Source organism: Rhincodon typus, chromosome 10 (genome assembly GCF_021869965.1).
Source record: "Rhincodon typus isolate 14 chromosome 10, sRhiTyp1.1, whole genome shotgun sequence".
NCBI classification, from domain to species: Eukaryota; Metazoa; Chordata; class Chondrichthyes; order Orectolobiformes; family Rhincodontidae; genus Rhincodon; species Rhincodon typus.
Genome location: NC_063341.1, coordinates 45138080 through 45160619, shown reverse-complemented (window position 1 = coordinate 45160619; position 22540 = coordinate 45138080). Strand labels below are relative to the sequence as shown.

The 22540-nt window shown below is 41.2% G+C and overlaps 1 protein-coding gene across 3 annotated transcripts in view; it reads right to left on the bottom strand.

Moving 5' to 3' along the window:
• Positions 1-5600: 5600 nt before the first annotated feature.
• The window catches only part of armh1 (armadillo like helical domain containing 1), a 63143-nt gene continuing 46203 nt past the window's right edge, over positions 5601-22540 (bottom strand). For all 3 annotated transcript variants that reach the window (XM_020517858.2, XM_020517857.2, XM_048601687.1), the window contains 4 exons: positions 17764-17893; positions 7032-7109; positions 6046-6127; positions 5601-5944 (listed from right to left, as the gene is read on the bottom strand). In XM_020517858.2, coding sequence (XP_020373447.1) covers positions 5925-5944; positions 6046-6127; positions 7032-7109; positions 17764-17893 — 310 coding nt within the window. In that variant the 3' untranslated portion in view covers positions 5601-5924. The remainder of the gene's footprint in view (positions 5945-6045; positions 6128-7031; positions 7110-17763; positions 17894-22540) is intronic.

Here is a 22540-nt window from a genome sequence, read left to right as displayed (position 1 = left end):
ATGTAGTCCTCAGTCCGGCATCCACCGTTCCGCGCAATGTAATTCCCCAACAGCCACCTTCCACCACACCTGATACAACAGTACTACATTTCCCAAGGCGCATTGCACAAACACCCCGCGCGCACACACCGCATGGTGGGGGGAGGGGCAGTGAAGAACCCACGTGTCTAGATTGCTGCCGCACTGATTGGGTAGCCAGGTTGATCAGTTAGCGCTTGTGTTTTCAGGTTCGTGCGGGATGTACTGCTCGGAATTGCGTTTTTGACGCCGTTATTAAAATAGGCGAAGAGCAACTACATTTATATAGTCCATTTGTTATAGGGAAACGCCTTAAACAGCCTCATAGAAGGTTAACCAAGCAAAACAAAAAAATGGATTCGAGACAAAGAAACATAACTCTATGTAAAGAGTGAGGAATAAATGCTGTAGAGTCCAAGCGTGTTTTTTTTAAATGAATGACTTTTATTTTTACAATTCGGCGCAAATTCTATCACTCAATCCGATATACTTCTCCATCAAATAGCTCTGCTGTCGTCTAAGGGTAATAGTGTCTCGACCATTTTTCCCGACAAAAGCATATGTATATTTACATTTATTGTTCTATTAATAAAGGAGGTATTCTTATAGATGCCATTTCCAAATACATAGAATTCATTTTCAAAAATGAACTTTCACATATCGGAATATACTTTAACTTTAAAACCATGCATGGCAGTATCTAATCTCACGTCAATATTAAAATACAAACTTACATTTATTTCAGATATAGCCATGCATACATGAATGCACACACAAAAATCCCACAATCTTTCTTCTTCCAACTATCAATAGCATTCTTTCCTTTAACAGATTAAGTCAAAGTGCCCCTGAATTTGCTGATTTTTAAAAATGTATGATCATTGTCATTGGTTATGTTTATCATACAAGGCATGGATACTTTCTGGCTTGCTGGAGCTCTTTGTGAATATTGGTTCCTTTCCTCACAATGATTCCAAAGTTTCTTTCAGCACATACATATCCAAATTGCATTGTATTTAGGATTGGTAGTGGGTCAAAAGCTAACTACATTCTAACTCTTCAGTTAACTTCTGATTCAGTATCAACTCCAAAATATGATGTAATTTGGGTGTGTTCATCAATCATCTGATTTAAATCGGAAGTTTACATGCTGTTAGTCAAAATAATGTGGTAAAGGTGCTTGAGTTGATTCACAATGTTCCCCTCTAGAATCATAGAGCTGTACAGTATGGAAACAGACCTCATCCATGCCGACCAGATACCCTAAATTAATCTAGTCCTATTTGCCAGCATTTGGCCCCTATCCCTGCAACCCCTTCCTATTCATATACCCATCCAGATAGACGCCTTTTAAATGTTGTAGTTTTGCCAGCCTCCACTACTTCCTCTGGCAGCTCATTCCATATACACACCACCCTCTGTGTGAAAAAGTTGCCCCTTAGGTCTCTTTTAAATATTCCCCCCTCACCTGTAGCAGCCTCCTGGCTGCTAAAACACAGATTGCCAACTTGGCCAAACAGCAAGGGATGCTGGGTACACTGGTCAAGTGAAACTGTGAAATCACAAAACCCACACACCTGACATAGTGCAAATACAGCATCCAGATGCTAATGACATTAGCATAATGTAAAAGCCAACAGTCTGCACAGACACCCCAACAATTTAGCCAAACAAAGGGCAGCCCAGACAGAAAGGCACTGGGTCCTGCTACACAAAGAAACTTGACAGTAGCAGGCCATCTAAATGATTGACCGGGTGGAGCTGGAGGAACACAGCAGGCCAGGCAGCATCAGAGGAGCAGGAAAGTTGACATTTCTGTTTGGGAGCCTTCTTCAGAAATGGGGAGGGGAAAGGGAGCTCAGAAATAAATAGAGAGAGGAGGGGTGGGGCTGGGGAAGGTAGGTGAGATGGTGATAGGTGAGTGCAGGTAGGGAGTGGTGGGGATTGATCAGTGGGATGAGACGGGGGTGGGGAGATTTTAAAAGTAGTGAAAATCCATGTTTAGGCTATCGGCTGTAGGCTCCAGAGGTGGAATATGAGGTGCTGCTCTTCCAATTTCCGGGTGGTGTCACTGTGACACTGGAGGAGGCCCAGGATGGACATGTCACCCAGGGAGTTAAAATGGTTGTCGTTTGTCGTGCACAGAGCGCAGATGCTCTACAAAACAGTCTCCAGGTCTCTGCTTGGTCTCACTGATGTAGAGGAGGCCACACTGGGAACAGCAGATGCATCATTCTGCCTCGGGAGCCCACAGCCCCATGGCCTAAACATGGATTTCACCAGTTTTAAAATATCCCCACCCCCAGCCTCATCCCATTTCCAACCCACCCTCTCATCCCCGCCTCCTTGACCTGACACAACCTGCCCATCTTCTCTCCCACCTATCCACCCTTCCCACTTCACTGACCAATCCCCACCACTCCCTAACTACACTCACCTATCAGCATCCCACTTACGTTCCCCAGCCTCATCCCTTTCTCTATTTATTTCTCAGCTCCCTTCCCCTTCCCCTTTCTGAAGGGTTCTGACCCGAAATGTCAACTTTCCTGCCCCGCTGTGTTGTCTCTGACTCCAGCATCTGCAGTTCTTGCTATCTCTAAACGATTGATTCGTGTTTCGAACTATTAAGTGTATCTCCCTGATTGGTCAGAACTCAAAAGTTCCAGAAAACCATCTAAAATGAATAAAAACAGAGTTCATCTGCAGACCTCTCTCTTGGAACCGTCTGAGGCCTTCTGAGCAGACCAGCATAGCAAGAGGCAGAGACCAGGTGATCATCCAGTCAGAGGGAGGAAGAAGAGAGATAACAAGGTGTAGAGCTGGATGAACACTGCAGGCCAAGCAGCATCAGAGGAGCAGGAAAGCTGATGTTTCGGGCCTAGATCCTTCTTCAGACCCAGAGATTGAGCTGCAAGGAGAGCAACTGTGTAAATTTATAAGGTACTGAGGAAGTATTGTAACCATTAGCGGCCAAAAAGGATTAGGGATAGTATGTTTAGTATTAATGAAAGGAGGAATGTTTTGCTCTGGTACTGGCTTGTACTTGTATTAATTTGACTGCTTTGGTATTGTGGGACACCTGGGCAAATTCATTCATAACCTTCTGGTTGGAGTTGTCTGCAACTTGTTTAAAGAGGAACCAGACAAAACACCTTAAACCTACATCTTCTAATTTTGGACGTCCCCCATCCCGGGGAAAGGACCTTGGCTATTCACCCTATCCATGCCCCTCTTGATTTTATAAACTTCTATAGGGTCACCCCTCAGCCTCCAACACTCCAGGGAAAACAGCCCTAGCCTATTCAGCTTCTCCCTGTAACTGAAACCCTCCAACCCTGGCAATATCCTTGTAAATCTTTTCTGAACCCTTTTAAAGTTTCACAACATCCTATAACAGGTAGATTAGAATTGGACGCAGTATTCCAAAAGTGGCCTGACAAAGTCCTGTACAGCCGTAACATGACCTGTCAACAACTACACTCAATGGCCTGACCAAGAAAGGCAAGTCTATCAAACACCTTCTTCTCAATCCTGTCCACCTGCAACTCCACTTTCAAGGAACTATGAACCTGCATCCCAAGGTCTCTTTGTTCAGCGACACTCCCCGGGACCTTACTTTTAAGTGTATAAGTTCTGCCCTGATTTGCTTTTCCAAAATGCAGGACATCCATATTTATCTAAATTAAATTCCATCTGCCACTCCTCAGCTCATCTGAGATAACCGTGTTCACCGTCCACTACACCACCAATTTTGGCGTCATCTGCAAACTTACTAACCATACCTCCTATGTTCACATAGAAATCATTTATAGAAATGACAAAAATCAGTGGACCCAGCACCAATCCTTGTGGCACAGGCCTCCAGTCTGAAAAACAACCCTTCACCACCATCCTAGGCCTAGAGTCTTCGAGCCAGTTCTGTATCCAAATGACTACTTCTCTTTGTCTTCCATGTGATCTGACCTTGCTAACCAGTCTACCATGGGGAACCTTGTTGAATGCATTACTAAGTCCATATAGATCACATCCACTGCTCTGCCTTCATCAATCCTCTTTGTTACTTCTTCAAAAAACTCAATCAAATGTTGACTATCCCTAATCAGTCCTTGCATTTCCAAATACATGTAAATGCTGTCCTTCAAGTTCCCCTCCAACAACTTGTCCACCACTGATGTCAGGCTCACCAGTCTATACTTTCCTAGCTTTTCCTTACCAGCTTTCTTACACCAGTATAAAGAGGCTTCACAGAAATAGTTATACACTTTTGTCCATATTTTGAGTCATGATGTGGAGGTGATGGTGTTGAACTTGGGTGGACAAGGTCAGAAAACACATGACACCTGGTTGTAGCCCAACAGGTTAATTGGAAAACACAAGCTTTCAGAGTCCAAGGCTCCGAAAGCTTGTGTTTTCAAATAAACCTGTTGGTCTATAACCTGGTGTCGTATGATTTCCCACATTTTGAATGGGGGGTGAAGCAACCCATTCATAAATTAGATCATATTATGGCACATGGTATTCAGGAATGAAAACGAGTTTGGAATCAATGATAGCTAGCTAACATTTCCATCTCCACACAATGTATTTCAAGTTGCCGTGGGTTAGACAACAGATGAAGCCATTTTTGAGGTCAGATTACAGGTTTCCCAACAAGTCAATGAACATCACAGATAGCAGTTTTGTAAGATCAATGGAGAGAATAGGCTGTTTGGCCATGTGAGTTGCCACAGCTGAATTGACTCTTTAAACATTTCCCACGTTATTCATGATCATACCTTTTTACTCTATTTACCCAACCAACCTTAGGAAGCTTTCCCCCAAATCTACAGAATTGGTACTGTTTAAGATTCTTCTTTGAGTGAAGTATTTCACAAACAAGAGTTTGCCAGGAAATGTTTGAGATTATGATTTAACTCAGGGTCTACACAACACTACACCTAAAACAGCCTTACTACTAGTTCGTTCCATAATGTCTCACCCAAATGAGAGCATATCCAAGTGTACAGTATTCCCTCTGTATGACACCATAGCATGAGCCTAGAAATTGTGCCCAAATTTCTGAGGTGAAAGTTGAACCCACCCCTTCAAAAGTAAGAAACACCCATATTATATCAATGACTCCAAATCATTGTTGCAATTTGGGAACGATAATTATAGTAACACTAATTCGTTAAGGACTTCAATTAGTAATTTAATCCACTGTGGCATAACATGAGCACTTATTATTTTCTGTCACCAGAATCAGGAACGTTTGTGCACAACAGTACTGCAAGACGCTGCTGAGGCATACTTGTCCCACTCTAATTTGCCTCCCCCTGAAACTGGCATTAGTACACCCAACTGGCATCCACAGCTCACCATTTTCCAGCATGAACCCACTTCCTAGCCATAGTCCATAAAAACAAATTAGAAAGCATTGATAAAATATTTTGAGTAACGTCCCTACAAAAGCAAACTTGAGTATCAATATTCAACAACAGTTACACATTTTAACAGTTAAACATTACTTATATTAAATATTTTTAACAGGTTCAAAGACAGAAACGATGGGATAGTTAATACCAGAAATTAACTGATACAAATACTCAGAAATAATTAAGAAATTGAATTTTAATCACTCCAATGGTGTACAGTGCTGGTTATAAACCAATGGCTCATATTCACATTGTTAAAGTCAGTTCAAGTACAGTCGATAAAGCATGCTAATCACTAATAGTTAGAAAGAAGTTTCACTACATTTTAAAATGGAATTAGAAAGTCATTGAGCTAATCCAAGCACTGCTTTGTTCCATCTACCTTAAGTCTATTTGAAAATGTAATCAGTTCATAAAAATGATGCATTCATCTTTTACTTTAGCTTAAAAAAGGAACTCCTTCTTGTCATGCTACACCTGAAGACATGGGTTTTATTCTGGTCCTTCTTCAACTGTTGGGGTAAATGACAATCAATTATTATATTAATGCAATTATTCAACTGGTGAAATGTGTATTTCTTCTGCTTATTACACAACATTAACTCTGCCTTACTTCCTGGAATATTGATTTTGTTTCCAACCAAAACAGCAGCTTGGATTGAGTCCATCTTCAAGTAGAAACTCCCTGGATCTGTCTATATTGATTTAAAAGGATACATATGTAAGTTCAAGACAAAAAAAAATCACTATTCTCTCTTTGTCATGATTACTTATTTTCTAATAGGTTGGTTTTCTATATTTCATTTTTTTTGGTTCAAAGATAGGTTCTTTGATATACTGAATGAATTTCAGTGTATGTATCACTCAATGGCTACTGCAAATCTGTATTAGTAAACAGTATCCTCAACATTGTGAAAAGAGATTGGTCATGATATTTTCTTCTCCTTCCTTCACATCCTCAAATGTTATTTTGTCATATGACAACAACAGAGCAAATGGATGAACATATTTGTACACTAGGATTTAAGTCTATTATTTGAAGTGCCTTAGAGTGCTTTTTTTCCTACTGTCCTGCTCATGTCAAAAGCATGACCTATTACTAATTTGGGAAATATTTTCAATAGATTCCAGCAGGGGTCACTGTAAATCACTTAGGCCCAAGAGTCCTTTCCCCTGCCCACTGCAAGGTAACAGAGTACCAGGTCGAGCTCAGCTAATTTAGGAAAGACCTGATCAAATGTAGGAGGTTGTCTGCATCCATACTACAATAGATGAAAGCTGTACCTTCTAAGCAATCAAGGGACAAAAATTTTTCTTTTGAAAAGAGGAAATATTAAAAAGACACATGATCAGAAGTAACTAACTATTCACACTACTTGTTAAAGGTAAATCATATAGTGCAACAGAATATTACCTACAAATGATTTCAAAACAGTTTTATCTATGTAAAATGCCTATGTACTGAACTGCTGTACAGCTCTATATTTCAGAAAAAAGGGCAACTATAAAGTGATCAAAGAAAAGAAAGTTTGGAAAAGAAATAAAGTTCAACTCAATTGTTGTCATAAATTACTATAATTAAGATGATTAAAGAATTACCATATATAATTCAAAGAGTGTTTCTCCCATGGCTTTTCGTACATTTTCTTCAACAACTGGAAATGTACGAACCAGGTGCTGAAATTAGAGATGCATAGCTTTTAATTTTCATCTTTACGAACAAAATATTATGTAATTATTTTTTGAACAGAATATAATGAAAACAAAATTCCCTCATGCTTTAAACAATGGACTTGTCTGTTTTTTATGCCTTTGAGGTATATTGTGCTATTAATGGAACTTTCCTGCATTCTTAAAAAGGGTTCCCTGTTTTGTGACAGTACTTGAACAGTCTCTGGGATCTAACTAGATGTAGTTAGTTTCCTGTTACTTGACTTTACAGATTAATTGCATCAGAAATTTCTTTGAGAGATTGGAAGTGAAGAATAAAGTGTACAACTGGGGAAAGACAAAACCATCAATCATTCATTGGTGCAATCATCAAACAAGTAGCATATTGTAATTTCAGTTGGATGATTTGTTTTACACCTTGGTAACTTAAACAACTCAACAAACAACCAAAGGAAAGTGAATTGCACACCTAATTCATTTCAGTGACAGAAATAATTAATAATATGACTACCTGTGATGTGTAGCTATTAATTCTAACAAAAAAAAAATCAGAAGAACTGCGGATGCTGTATATCAGGAACAAAAACAGAAGTTGCTGGAAAAACTCAGCAGATCTGGCAGTCAGACCTGCTGAACTTTTCCAGCAACTTCCGTTTTTGTTCTCTATTAATCCTAACCTGGGAGTACTGCTTTGTTGCATTAGAGCATAGAGTATAATTATGGTGAAAGAGGGAGACTCAAGGGGTAAATTTTAAGGAATAATTTAGGTGCTCATCTGAAGCTAGTAAATGAGACAACAATTTAATCTAGTGCCAGGAGGCTTTGAATTAGGGGCCATAAAAATAAAGCTCCTTCAGAGTGTTGCTTTGGTGCATTAGATCGTAACTGATGTTTTGTGAAACAGGGAGTTGGTTGAAAGAGGGAGGAAATGATCAATCCCTCCTTTTCTCTCATTGGAGAGTTCTTCTGCTCTTTAATATCCAAGTCAGGTTTTTGGGAATTTGGGGCATAAGGATAAGTAGGAGGATAAGTAGTGGGGGAGGACACTGAGACTGAGCAGGAAGTAAAAATTGAGACTTGAGGCTTACACACTTACGTGGAAGGCCAGAAAAAGGACAGGCAATAGGGGAAGAGACTCGGGGATCAGAAACAGTGAAAAAAGTGACACCACAGGAAAAGCTGTAAGTTCATTGGTTGGCAAGTAACTCCTAATTTGTATACCTATTCTATGTTCCTTTCAAATTAAAGGTAAATTGGAGAAATATTTTCCATATTAAAAATTAAAAACCAATAAAAACTAAAAACTAAATAATTTGGAGATGCAGAGCTAGTGATATGTTGCACCCCTATGATGTGGGTGCTGGTGGACTTTATTGTGGTTCGTACTGACTACATCTATAACAAGTGTTGGTTGCTCGGGGAACTACAGCTTAAAGTTGATAAACTAAAATCTGAGCGTCAAATACAGTGGGATAGCTGTCGCCAAGGTGCAGTGGGGAAAGACCTCCAAGGTCCTTTTGCTGAAGTTAAGTGGGAACCCATTCAGTTATCAGACTCTCCCAATGCCTCATATGCATGTAAATAGAGTCTTATACAAGTAAGAGATGCCTTTGTATAAGCAAATTACTGGAATCTGTACTGAAAACAAACAAGGCTGGAAATCACAGCAAGTCGGGCAGCATCTGTGGAGAGAGAGCAAGGTGATGTTTCGAATCTAGATGACTTTTTATCAGAGTTCTGAAGAGACATCTAGACACGAAACGTTAGCTTGCTCTCTCCAGAAATGCCTTTGGTTTGTTTGGATAGAATCAAACGCCAATGTTTGTTTGTTTGTTTCCTTGATATGCTACTGCACAGAACTGAACAGTGTTTGTGACTGTGTGCGCGTACATATGTATTTTATGAATAATTCTATTTTTGAAATTAAAAATAATAACGACACAGGACTCTGTGCTCTCCTGTCTGTTCCCCGAGATGCATACCAAGACAAACATCGACTGCGCCTGGAGGACCATCAACTTGGTGAAAGACACTCTTTAGTCTGCCTGAAACTTGTTAGTCTTCCAGAACAAAGAGTTGACCCTGACTGAATACTGCAGACTGGCACAATCCAAAGTCCAGAACTATGTACTGAGAGATGCACAGCTGCTGCCAAGGTACGGTGGAGAAAAACCACTGTCTGAGGTCTTTCTGCCAAAGTTAAATGGGGTCCATTCAGTTATCGGATCCTCCCGATGCCTCAAATGCTGGCAAACATAGTCTTCTGCAAGTAAGAGATGCCTTTGTTTGTTCGTTTCTTTTGATATGATACTGTACAGAACCAAACTGCATTTGTGATTGCATACATATAGATATTTTATGAATAAAGTATATTTTTGAAATAAAAAAATTGACACATCAGGGAGGTGGAAGAGTTACCTGGAAGTTGTTTTAGGAGAAAGTCACACCCTGTACGTTAAGTATTTTAAATTTGGCCAGTGGTCAGGAATGAGAGGGTGTGACTACAAATGAGGCAGGTATAGGGATCCTGAATTTAGTACTGGCGGAGCCTCCATTCTTGATCTTGCCCAATAGATATGAGGTACTTACTTCCTGTGTGGATGAGGAAAAGGACTTTGGGAGTAATGCAGGAAAGAGGGGTTATATTTTTTGTGGTATACTGGCAATGAGTACTAGCACAGGAAGACACTGTACTGTTGGGCTGGGCTCCACCTGAACTGATCTGGGACCAGGATCCTAGCAGAAATGGAGTGATCATTGAGGACTTCAAAAGGTGGAAGAGGGCTCAGCAGAGGTTATTAAAGTTTTCAGAACAGGTAGTAGGATAGACAGCAGGGAAAAGGTCAGGAATCTAACTTCAGACACCGCAGATATGTGGAGGTGGTCAACGCAGGACTGAAACTGTTGTACTTAAATGTGCACAGAATACACAACGAGCTTGTTGCACAGATTGAAATTAGCGGATACAATGTTGTGGCATCACAGAAGTGACTGCAAAGGGATCAGGGCTGGGAACTAAATATCCAAGGTTACACATCGTATCGAAAGGATACGCAGATTGTCAGAAGGGGCAGGGTTGCTTGGTTAGTATGAAATTTAAATCAATAGCAAGAAACAATATGAGGTTGGAAAGTGTAGAATCTGTGCATGTAGCATGAGGAACTGCAAATGAAGAGATCCTGATGGGAGTTGTATACACACACCCTAGCAGTAGTCAGGATGTGGGGCAGAAAATAAATCAGAAGAGAAAAGGGACATATAAAAAAAAGGCATTATTATAATAATGGGGGGACTTTAATACGCAGGTGGACTGAAAAGATCAGGTTGGTAGCAGATCCTGAGAAAAGAAATTCATGGAACATCTATGTTTAGAAGGGAGTTTTTGCAGGGGAGCAGCTTGAGGTAGAGCCCAAAGGGAACAGGCAATTCTGGATTTGGTGATGTGTAATGAAACAGACTTGATTAGGGAGCTTAAGGTGAAGGACCATAATATGATACATTTAAGGCAGTAACCATAACATGACAGAATTCACCCTGTGGTTTGAAAGGGAGAAGCTGGAATTAGATGTAACAATATTACAATTGAGTGAAGGTAACTACAAAGATATGAGGAAGGAGCTGGCCAAGGTTGATTGGAAGGGGAACCTAGCACAGAAGATGTGGAGTAGCAATGGCAGGACTTTCTGGGGACAATTTGAGAGGCTCAGTAGAAATTCATTACAAGGAAGAAGAAACATTGGGAGGACAAGGCAACCAAGGCTGACAATTGAAGTCAGGGACAACATAAAAGCAAAAGAAAAAGCATACAATGTAGTGAAGCTTAGTGGGAAACCTTTAAAAATGGGCAGAGGGCAACTAAAAAAGCAGTAAGGGGAACAGAAGATGAAATATGAAGGTGAGCTAGCTAGTAATATGAAAGAAGTTTTACCTTTTAGATATTTCTTTTAAAAAAATGGCAGAGAGCCAAGAGTGGACATTGGACTGCTGGAAAATGAGGCTCAAGAAGTAGTAATGGGAACAAAAAAAAAGGCAGAGGAACTGAAAATGTACTTTGCATCAGTTTTCACAGTGGAAGACCCCAGCAACATACCAAAACTTTGAGAGTTGGGAGCAGAGGTGATTGTAGTGGCCATCACTAAGGAGAAGCTGCTGGGGAAGCTGAAAGGTCTGAAGGTAGATCAATCATCCAGACTGGATCAACTACACCATAGCGTTTTGAAGGAGATAGCTGAGGAGACTGTGTAGAGGGATTAGGGATGATCTTTCAGGAACTGCTGGATTCAGGAAGGGTCCCGGTGGCCTGGAAAATGGCTCATTAAACACTCCTTTTTAAGAAGGGAAACAGAAGACAACAAATTATAGGCCAGTTAGCCTGACCTCTGTAAGATTTTAGAGTCCATTATTAAGGATGAGATTGTGGAGTACTTGGAAATGAATCTAAAATAGGGCTGAGCCAGCATGGCTTTGTCAACAGGTGGTCATGCCTGACAAATCTATTAGAATTCTTTGAGGAGGTAATGAGCAGTGACCTATTGGATTCCAGAAGGTCTTCGACAAGGTGCTGTTCAGGAAGTTGCTAAAAAAGATACTAGCATGGATAAACAGTTGGTGACTGGCAGAAGACAGCGAGTGGGGACAAAGTGGTCTTTTTCAGGATGGCAGCCAGTGACTCGTGAAACTCTGCAGGGGTCAGTGTTGGGACCTCAACTAGTCACGTTATAACAACTATCTGGACGAAGGAACTGAGGGCATTGTTGCTAAGTTTACAGATGAATCAAAGATAGTAGAGGAACAGGTAATGTTGAGGAGGTGGGGAGGCTGCAGAAGGACTCAGACAAGCTAGGAGAATCTGGGAAGTGAGGGTATGTAGTTTTCTCGGAAGAATAGAAGCATAGACTAATATCTATAGGGGAAGGCTTTGGAAATCCAAAGCACAAAGTGACTTGGGAGTCCTCGTTCGGGATTCTCTCAAGGTTAACATGCGTGGCAGTTTGGAATTTAAATGCAGTGTTGGCATTTGTTTCAAGACGGTTAAAATACAAGATCAGAAATGTACACTGGCATTATATAAGGCTCTGGTCAGACTGCTTTTAAAATGTTTTGAGCGGTTTTGGGCCCTTGTTTCTAAGGAAGGACATGCTGGTCTTGCAGGAAATCCAGAGGAAATTTTACAACGTTCCTGGGGATGAAGGGCTTGAAGTGGTTGAGGACTCTGTGTCTGCACTTAATGGAGGTTAGATGGACAAACATTATGGCACATCTGGGAGGGGAAGAAGTACCTGGACACTTTGTTTCAGGAGGTGGTCACACCTTGTAGATTACTTACTTGAAATTCAGTCAGTAATCAGGGACAGCAGGGTGTGATTGCAAGTGAGGCAGTAGGGCAATCCTGAATTCAGAAATGGTAGAGCCTCAGCTCTTAACCTCGTCCAACAGGTATGAGGTACTTGCTCCCTGTGAGGATGAAAAGGGCTGCAGGGAGGATGAGCCAGTTGACCACTGCACCATGGTACAGGAAGCGATTCAAGGGGGGAGAGCAAAAAGACAAATGGTAGTTGTAGCGGACTCTATAATTAGGGGGATTGATAGCATCCTTTGTAAGCAGGATCGAGAATCCCACTTGGTGTGCTGCCTGCCCGGTGCCAGTGTGAGGGACATTTCTGACCGGCTTGAAAGGATATTGGAGTGGGAGGGTGAAGATTCAGTTGTTGTGGTCCACATTGGGACAAACAACATAGGCAAGGCTAAGAAGGAGGACTGGTTTGGGGATTATCAAGCACTCGGGTATAATCTCCGGATTACTATCCGAGCCATGTGCAAATTGGCATAGGGATAAGAAAATTAAGGAAATAAACACATGGCCAAAGGAGTGTTGTGGGATAGAGGGGTTCCATTTCATGGGACATTGGCATCAGTCTTGGAACAGGAGGGATCTGTACCATTGGGATGGTCTCTACCTAAAACAATCTGGAGCCAGTGTTCTAGTGAAAAGGATAAATAGGGTGGTCACTAGGACTTTAAACTAGTAAATTGGGGGGAAGGGAAGGGGAAAATGACAGGAAGTATAATAGTAAATAGAAAAGAAAGCAGCAGGTTAACGTGTGCAGAAGGGTTTAACTACAATCGAAGGCTATGAGAGAAGTTAAAAAGAAGGAAAACTCAGGAGATATTATTAATGGATATGTTAGAATTCAAAAAGGTATAAAAACTAGCATAAAGGCACTTTACTGAAATCCTCGTAGCATTCAAAACAAGGTAGATGAGTTAACAGCACAAACCATCGCAAAGGAGTATGATTTAGTAGTCATTACAGAGACATAATTGCAGGATGGTCATGACTGGGAATTATATGTCCACGGGTATCTGACTACTTGGAAGGACAAACAGGAAGGTAAGGGGAGTGGTGTAGCTCTGATATTTAAGGATGACGTCAGGGTGGTAGTGAGAGATGATATAGACTCTATGGAGAATGAGGTTGAATCCATTTGGGTGGAAATTAGTAATTCTAAGAAAAAGTCAATGATAGGCATAGTCTACTGGCCACCAAATAATAACATCACATTTGGGCGGGCAATAAGTAAGGAAGTAACTAATGCCTGTTAAAAATGGTGCAGCAAGTATCATGGGGGATTTTAAACTACATGTCAAACCAGGTCGGTCTTGGCAGCCTTGAGGAAGAGTTCATTGAGTTTTCTTTTGCGATCGTTTTCTTGAACTGTATGTACTGGAACCAACAAGGGAGCAAGCTATCCTAGATCTGGTCCTATATAACGAGACAGGAATAGTTAATGATCTCAAAGTGAGGGATCCTCTTGGAAGGAGCGATCACAGTATGGTTGAATTTAGAATACAGATGGAAAGTGAGAAGATAAAATCCAATACCACGGTCGTGTGCTTAAACAAAGGAAATCTACTGTAGGATAGGGGAGGAGTTGCCTAAAGTAGACTGGAGGCAAAGACTTTATGGTGGGACAGTTGAGGAACAGTGGAGGACTTTCAAAACAACTTTTTAGAAGTGCTCAGCAAAGTATATACCAGTGAAAAGGAAGGACTGTAGGAAAAGAGGTAATCAGCCATGGATGCCTGAGGAAATAAGGGAGGCTATCAAATTGAAAGATAAGACATCCAAAGTGGCAAAGACCAGTGGGAAACTAGAAGATTGGGAAAACTTTAAAGATCAACTGAAAGCCACAAAAAAAGCTATAAAGAAAAGTAAGATAGATTATGAGAGTAATCTAGCTCAGAATACAATGACAGATAGCAAATGTTTCAACCAATATATTAAACAGAAAAGAATGGCTAAGGTAAACATTGGTCTGCTAGAGGATGAGAAGGGGAATTTAATAATGGGAAATGAGGAAACAGCTGAGGCATTGAACAGGTATCTTGTGTTGGTCTTCACAGTGGAGGACACGAATAACATGCCAATAATTGGTGACAAGGAGACTAAGGTAGGTGAGGACTTAAAAATGATCCTTGTCACAAAACAGGTAGTGTAGGGCAAGCTAATGGAGCTAAGAGTAGGCAAGTCTTCTGGCCCTGATAGGATGCATCCCAGGGTACTAAAAGAGATGACGGAAGAAATAGCAAATGCGCTTGTGGTAATTTTCTAAAATTCGCTGGAGTCTGGGGCAATTCCAGCAGGTTGGAAAATAGCAAATGTGATGCCACTGTTCAAAAAAAAGGAGGTAGACAAAAGATGGGGAATATAGACCAGTTAGCTTAACTTTTGTCATGGGAAAATGCTAGAATCTATCAAGGAAGAAATAGCAGGACATCTAGATAGAAATTGTCCCATTGGGCAGATGCAGCATGGGTTCATGAAGGGCAGGTCATGTTTAACTAATTTACTGTAATGCTATGAAGACACTGCAAGCACAGTGGACAACAGGCACCCAATAGATGTGGTGTATCTGGATTTCCAAAAGGCGTTCGACAAGGTGCTGCATAAAAGGCTGCTGCATAAGATGAAGGTGCACAGCATTACAGGCAATGTATTAGCATGGGTAGAGGATTGGTTAAGTAACAGGAAGCAAAGAGTGGGGATAAATGAATGCTTTTCTGGTTGGTGATCAGTGACTAGTGGTGTCCCTCAGGGATCAGTGTTGGGATCCAATTGTTTACAATTTACATAGCTGATATGGAGTTGAGGACCATTTGTAGTGTGTCAAAGTTTGCGAATGACACTAAGGTGAGTGGGACAGCAAAGTGTGCAGAGGATTCTGAAAGTTTGCAGAGGGCTATAGATAGTTTAAGTGAGCAGGCAAAGGTCTAGCAGAAGGAGTACGATGTTAATAAATGTGAAGTCATCCATTTTGATAGAAATTAACAGGAAAAAGGACTATTATTTGAACGGTAAAATAATTGCAACTTGCTGCTGTGCAGAGGGACCTGGGTGTCATTGTGCATGAATCGCAGAAGGTTGGTTTGCAGGTACAGCAGGTAATTAAAAAGGCAAATGGAATTTTGTCCTTCATTGCTAGAGGGATTGGGTTTAAAAGCATGAAGGTTATGTTGCAGCTGTATATGGTGCTGGTGAGGCCATACCTAGAGTACTGTGTGCAGTTTTGGTCTCCTTACTTGAGATAGGATGTACTGGTACTGGAGGGGCTGCAGAAGAAATTCACTAGGTTGATTCCGGAGTTGAGAGCGTTGGCTTATGAGGAGAGATGAAGTAGACTGGGATTGTATTAATTGGAATTTAGAAGAATGAGGTGGAGAGGGGGAACTCTTCTAGAAGCATGTAAAATTATAAAGGGAATGGATAAGATTGAAGCAGGGAGGATGTTTCCACTGGTGGGTGAAACTAGAACAAGAGGACATAGCCTCAAAATTAGAGGGATCAGATTTAGGACTGAATTGAGGAGGAACTTCTTCACCCAAAGGTTTGTGAATCTGTGAAATTCCCTGCCCAGTGAAGTAATTGAGGATTCCTCATTGAATGTTTCTAAAGCCAAGATAGATAACTTTTTGAATAGTAAATGAATTAAGGGTTATGCTGAGAGGGTGGGTAAGTGGAGCTGAGGCCACAAAAAGATCTGCCATGATCTTACTGAATTGTGGAGTGGGCTCAAAGGGCCAGATGACCTACTCCCGTTCCTGGTTCTTATGTTCTTATTACTTCCAACAATTTACCAACAACCAAAGTCAGACTCACAGGTCTATAGTTCCCCGGTTTCTCCTTACAACCTTTCTTAAACAAAGGTACAATATTAGCTACCCTCCAGTCACCAGGCACCTCACCCATAGTTGTAGATGATGCAAATATTTCTGCAAAGCGTCTCCTAATTTCCTCCCTTTCTTCCCACAATGTTCTGGGATATATTAGATCAGGTCACAGTCTAAAAATACATGTACTTGGAGACAATAAGGACTGCAGATGCTGGAAGCCAGAGTCAATAGATGAGAAGCTGGAAAATTTGTGCTTTTTCAGCTCCTCATCTATTGACTAAGAATACATATAAACTGAGATGTAGGATCGTAGGACTGAGATGAGGAGAAATGTCTTCACCCAGAGAGGGGTGAGCCTGTGCACTTCACTACTACAAAGCTGCCAAGGCTAAAATATTGCATGGCTTCAAGAAGGAGTTGGATATAGCACTTAGAGCTAAATGGATCAAAGAGGTGGGGAGGGAAGAAGAATCAGGGACAGGCTATTCAGGTGGATGATCAGCCATGATCATATTGAATGCTAAGGCAGGCTTGATGGGCTGAATGGCCTCATCCTGTCCTAAGGTACATTGATTTATGTTTTGGACAGAATCAGGAAAAGTTGGGAAAATTGTGCAAGATGGCCAGCAGTGAGCTTTTCGCTGTCCAGAGTGAAAGTCCTGTTTTCCATACAAGTGTTAATGGACGAGATGAGATTGCCACCAGTGAGCAATGACAGCCATATTTGCATTCATGAGCAAGCATTGACATCCTTACTATTACATCATCCTGCCTCAATGATATGTCGTTTCCCATTCTCCCACTCATCGGATAGAAATTAAATAGAAGCAATTCCCAACCTGAAAGTCAGCGTGGCAACCTGGTGATTTCAGCTCCTCCAGGCTTACATCAGGCCCCAACATCTCAGGATACAATGCGTGCACAGCAACTACCCACCAGAACTCTATCCCTTTGCCATTAGTTCAATTTCACAATTGCAATCAACTGTTTAAAAATATATATAGTACTTGTATTTTAAAGATTAGTTTTAACGATCAATTAAGAACTTTTACTTCTGTAGCTATTAGTTTGTACAGAAAAATTGGAAGCCAAGGTCACTTGATGAACCATGTGAGGAATAATCAATGTTTAATACAGAAATTTCAGTTTTTCATTAATATTGATAAATCTATGTCTTACAAAATACTGATTAGAAGATTCTAATAAATAAATGTTGTAACCTAATTTTGAAGTTATTTGTTTCTTCAACTTCAATTACAACACCAAGCTGTACAAATAATATACTTTTTGTCATCAATGAACATACATTACCTTCCACGATGCAAGAGGTAATTATGCCAATTTCACATTGCTGGCAGGGAACTTCACCCATCAGCAACAAGAATTTGGAAGTCATGGGCTCATTTCTTTTCAGTGGTTTCCCAACTGAAGTCAAGTTAAACGCACTGCCAGCAACACACATGGAAAATCACTCCCTTAATATACTTACTTCCAATGTCAAACTAGCTTGTCTTTGGCTGTCAGCATGATTCAGATTGCCCATAGCAATCATGAGGTGATGCACTACTCTAAGTTGCAACAATTCCTCAGCTATCTCAGCAGATTCTTGAATGAGTAAACTGTGAAAGGCAAAAAGGTTAACAGACAAGACAAATACTGCAATTAAAATGATAAATAAAAATAATAAACTCAATGAATTTCATTTCTTCACTCAAAATTTGTTTTCTTTCTCTCCAAAAGAAATCGTTCTCATCTTGGTGTCCATGCTGGGAAGAATACTACTTTTATCATTGTTGACATATAGCATAAGTCGTATATAAATAGTCAGCAGATGCAGTGCAAAACACTATTTATTATGATGTCAATTATATGCCTTAGCCATAAGTTCAATAGAACAATGCATAGTGCAGTGTTATCAATCTTTCCCATCCACATCATCCATTCCAAATCATACTGAAATATTAAACTATTAAATGTTTCAAAGAAAAAACTTGAATTTATGTTGTAGTTTTTTTTAGGACCACAGGACATAGCTGTGAAAATGCTTTGCTAATAATGTATTTTTTTGAGGAGGAGTCATCGTTGTTATGTAGAAAGTAGCCAATTTACACACAGCAAGCTCCCTCAAAAAGCAATATGATAATAATTGGATTATGGATGGAATCTTGTGAAGACAACAAGAGTTGCAGCTGCCTGCTGGAGAGCCAGTGAGATCTCCATATGAACTCTTCTCAAGAAGATATGCTGCCACATTTTGCCTGTTATTCGTACTTGGCATTTGGACTTAGTTGGCTAAGCCAGAATTTATTACCCAACTCTAACTGCCTTGGAGAATATGGTTGTGAGCCGCCCTGCTTTCCTGCAGTTCTTGGGGTGTGGTAGCACCTACAATCCTGTCAGAAAGAGAGTTCTAGCATTTTGACTGAGCAGTAATTAGAAATCTAAGTCAGGATGATGTGTGCTTTCAAGGAATTTATGGATAGTGGTGTTCCCATGTATCTACTGCACTTGTCATTCTAAGTGTAAAAGTGTTAAAGGAACCTTGGTGAAATATTGTATTGCATCTTGAGGATGACACCCTGTGGTGGATGGTGGGCCAGACAACTGGGCTGCTTTGACCCGAATGGTGTCAAGCTTCTTGAGCATTATTGCTCATTAAAGTATTTCATTGCACTCCTCACTTGCACCTTGTAGATGATGGACAGGCATAGGTAAGACAGACCCACTCTTTGTCATACTATTGATATGGCTGATTGGAAGACATAAATGTTACTGAACTTTATGCATCATCAGTAAACATTCCGACTTCTGACTGCATGATGGATAAAAAGGAAACTGAAGCAGCTGAAATTGGTTGGGCCCAGAAAACTACACTGAGGAACTTTAGGGCTGTTGTGACACAGTGCTAGAGACCCTACCTCATGCATGCAGTCCCGTACTACAGTTTTAATAACTGACATCTCACTTTTAGGTATGCCTGATGCTGCTCCTGGCAAAGTCTCCTGCACACTTCTTTCAAAAAGTGTTGATCCCCTGGCTTGGTGGTAATGGTAGCATGGGGGATATTCTAAACCATGAGGTTATAAATTGTACAGTCGTTAAGTATCATTCTGCTGTTAATGGCTCTCAATGCTCAACTAATGCCCTGTTCCTTCAGTTATTGTATTTGTTCTGTTAGATTTCATTGAGCGATGATCACTCCCACTGCTATCTCTATCCCTTGGACAGTTAACAGGCTGGTGGCAGGCCTTTCCCTATGATTAAGGATCTCAAGGGCAGAAGTTGGCACCAAGAGTTGCCAACCAGAGACCAAATGTACTCAGCACTACAAGGGAAGCTTCCAATCAAGGACACACCCAGATGCAGGTAAGTGATGGCTGTGGGTGGGAGAGTAATTAGTGTTGAGGGCAGGGAGTAGTTTTCGCTGGGCCTCCCTTTTCCAGAATGCCATTCAGGTCGGGCAGTGAAAAAAGAAATATTAGGAGGTAGCATTTTTACGGGAATAGATACTTTTCTCTGCTGCAAGGGAGAGTCTCGAAAGCTGTGTTGCCTACCTGGTGTCAAGGGTTAGGACGTCTCTCCCGGCCTGGAGAGAAACTTTGAATAGGAAGGGAGTGATCCAGTTGTTGTGGTCCACATAGACTAGGAAAAAGTTTATGCTGAATAATTACAAGCAGCTCAGGGCCAAATTATAAAGCAACTCAATTCAATTGGACCCATCATATAAACAGTGTCTACAAGAGCAGGTCAGAGGCTAGGAATACTGCAATGAGTAACTTGCTGCCTGGCCACCATCTACAAGGCACAAGTAAGGAATGTAATGAAATACTCCCAACTTGCCTGGATGGGTACAGCGCTATCAACACTCAAGAAGCATGACACCATCCAGGACAAAGCAGCCCATTCACAAGCAATCTACTCTCCACCACCGATGCTCAGTGGCAGCAGTGCGTATTATCTACAAGACGCACTGCAGAAATTCACGAAAGATCCTTATACAGCACCCTCCATACCACAACCATTTCTATCTAGAAGGATAAGGGCTGCAGAAATATGGGAACACTACCACCTGCAAGTTCCCCTCCAAGCCACTCACCATCCTGACTTGAAAATAGATTGCTGTTCCTTCACTGTTGCTGGGTCAAAATCCTGGAATTCTCTCCCTAACAGCATTGTGGGTCAACCTACAGCAGGTGGACTGCAGCAGTTCAACAAGACATCTCACCACCACCTTCAGGGCACCCAGGGACAGGCAATAAATGCTGGCTGGCCAGCCAGCAACATCTATGTCTCCCAAGTGAATAAATGTCCTGACTAGCATGGGTAATTAAGATTAGAGAGGTAAATGCATAACTCTCAGATTGGTGTTGGAGAAACGGGTTCTGATTCATGGGGCACTAGCACCCGTACCATGGAAACAAAATTGTTCCATTGGGACCAGCTTAATTTGAACCATATAAAAACCGAAAGAACTGCAGATGCTGTAAACCAGGAACAAAAACAAAGTTGCTGGAAAAGCTCAGCGGGTCTGGCAGCATCTGTGAAGGTAAAAACAGAGTTAACGTTTCGGGTCCAGTTCTGAGGACCCGAAACATTAACTCCGTTTTTTTCCTTCACAGATGCTGCTCGACCTGCTGAGCTTTTCCAGCAACTTTGTTTTTGTTCTTAATTTGAACCATGCTGGGATCAGAGTCTTGGCAAATCATACATCTAGGATTATAGATAGAGCTTAAACTAATTAGTGGTGTGTAGAGTTCAAGTGAAGTGAAATTTAGAAAGTCAAAGAGAAATGAGATGCAGTGTAGCAAAGAGGTTAACAATAGGAGTATAGCAGGAAGGGGTAGAAAACATAGGCAGAAGAAATTATAACCAGAGTATGATTTAAAAAGTCAACCCTCAAGCTCTTTGGCTGAATGGGCGCAGCATTTGTAACAGGATAGAGGAGTTGACAGCACAATAGTCTCTGGGGTTGCGATTACAGCATGGCAGAATTTCAATTCAGTTTGAGGGAGAGCAACATGGGTCTCAAACTAATGTCCTAAGCTTAAATGAGGCAATTACACAACTCTTTCTTCAATTATTGTGAAGAGGACATGGAAAATAGATCAATGGGCAAGTCAGTGGATTAGCAGTGACAGACATTTCAGCAGATATTTCATAGCATTCAGCAAAACTATTCCTGTCAAAAAGAAAAGAAGGACGAATTGAGAAGGATGAAGCACCTGTGGTTAACAAAGGGCAGTCAAGGACAATATCCAACCAAAAACTAAGACATACAAAGTAGTGAAATCTTGTGGTTGGCTAGAGAATTGAGCTTTTTTTTTAAAAGGAAACAGCAGCAGATGTCTTAAATTTAAATTGGCAAAAAGTATTAAAACAAACAGGGTGGATGCATAAAAAGAATGGCTAAAGTATGGGAGACTTCGAGAATGAAAATGGGAAACGGCAGATAATTTAAAATGCAGTTTTGCATCAGTCTTCATATAAGCATTCTAAGAATTATAGATAAGCAAGGTAATAATGACAGGAAAGATCTTCTAACAGTACCTCGAGGGACAAAGCGAAATAACTCCACAAAGGCAGGTATGCCATCACCAAGTCACACTTTACTTGCACGTGCATAGTACATGACACTGACCCAGCTAGTTCAGAGCCAGCTCCTAGAGTGAACAGAACCCCTAACACTCCTGTTTATGTCAGCCAGGGTTCCCTATTAGTTAACAACCCCAATCAGGGAACTCTTATTTTATGAAGTACATAATGGCTGACCTCTTTCCAATCACTAGATCCCGCTCCTTCAAGTCCTCGGACGTAGGACATTTCCTCGCAGCCTTTTCTCACAAGGTCCAGCTCTTCCCACTCTGCCTCAGATACTGGCGGCATGTACAAGACCACAGCCTGCCTCTTATTCCCAGAGCGTTTCAGCCAAAATTCATCTTCAGGCAGTAATGGCATCGAGGCTGCAACCTCTGCCACGTCCATCTTGTCCTCCATAGGTTTCTTCAGCGCTAGGCAGAGAGGGAGAACCCTTGGGTTCTGACAGCTTTGTCGAATGTTCTGACAGGCCGGGTATGTTTTGCTCCTGCTCTGTTTGCGAGATTGCATCTTTCATGTGGTCCATGTGCTTGTTCAGGACTGCCTCTCCTACCCAAACTTTGTACATTATGTGACCTGACCCTGCATTGACCTTGCCTCTTACCCATGCAGGGCCATTGCCATGGCTTCAACACCAAACTTCGACTCCTGAAGTAATCTCTTTCTCTTGC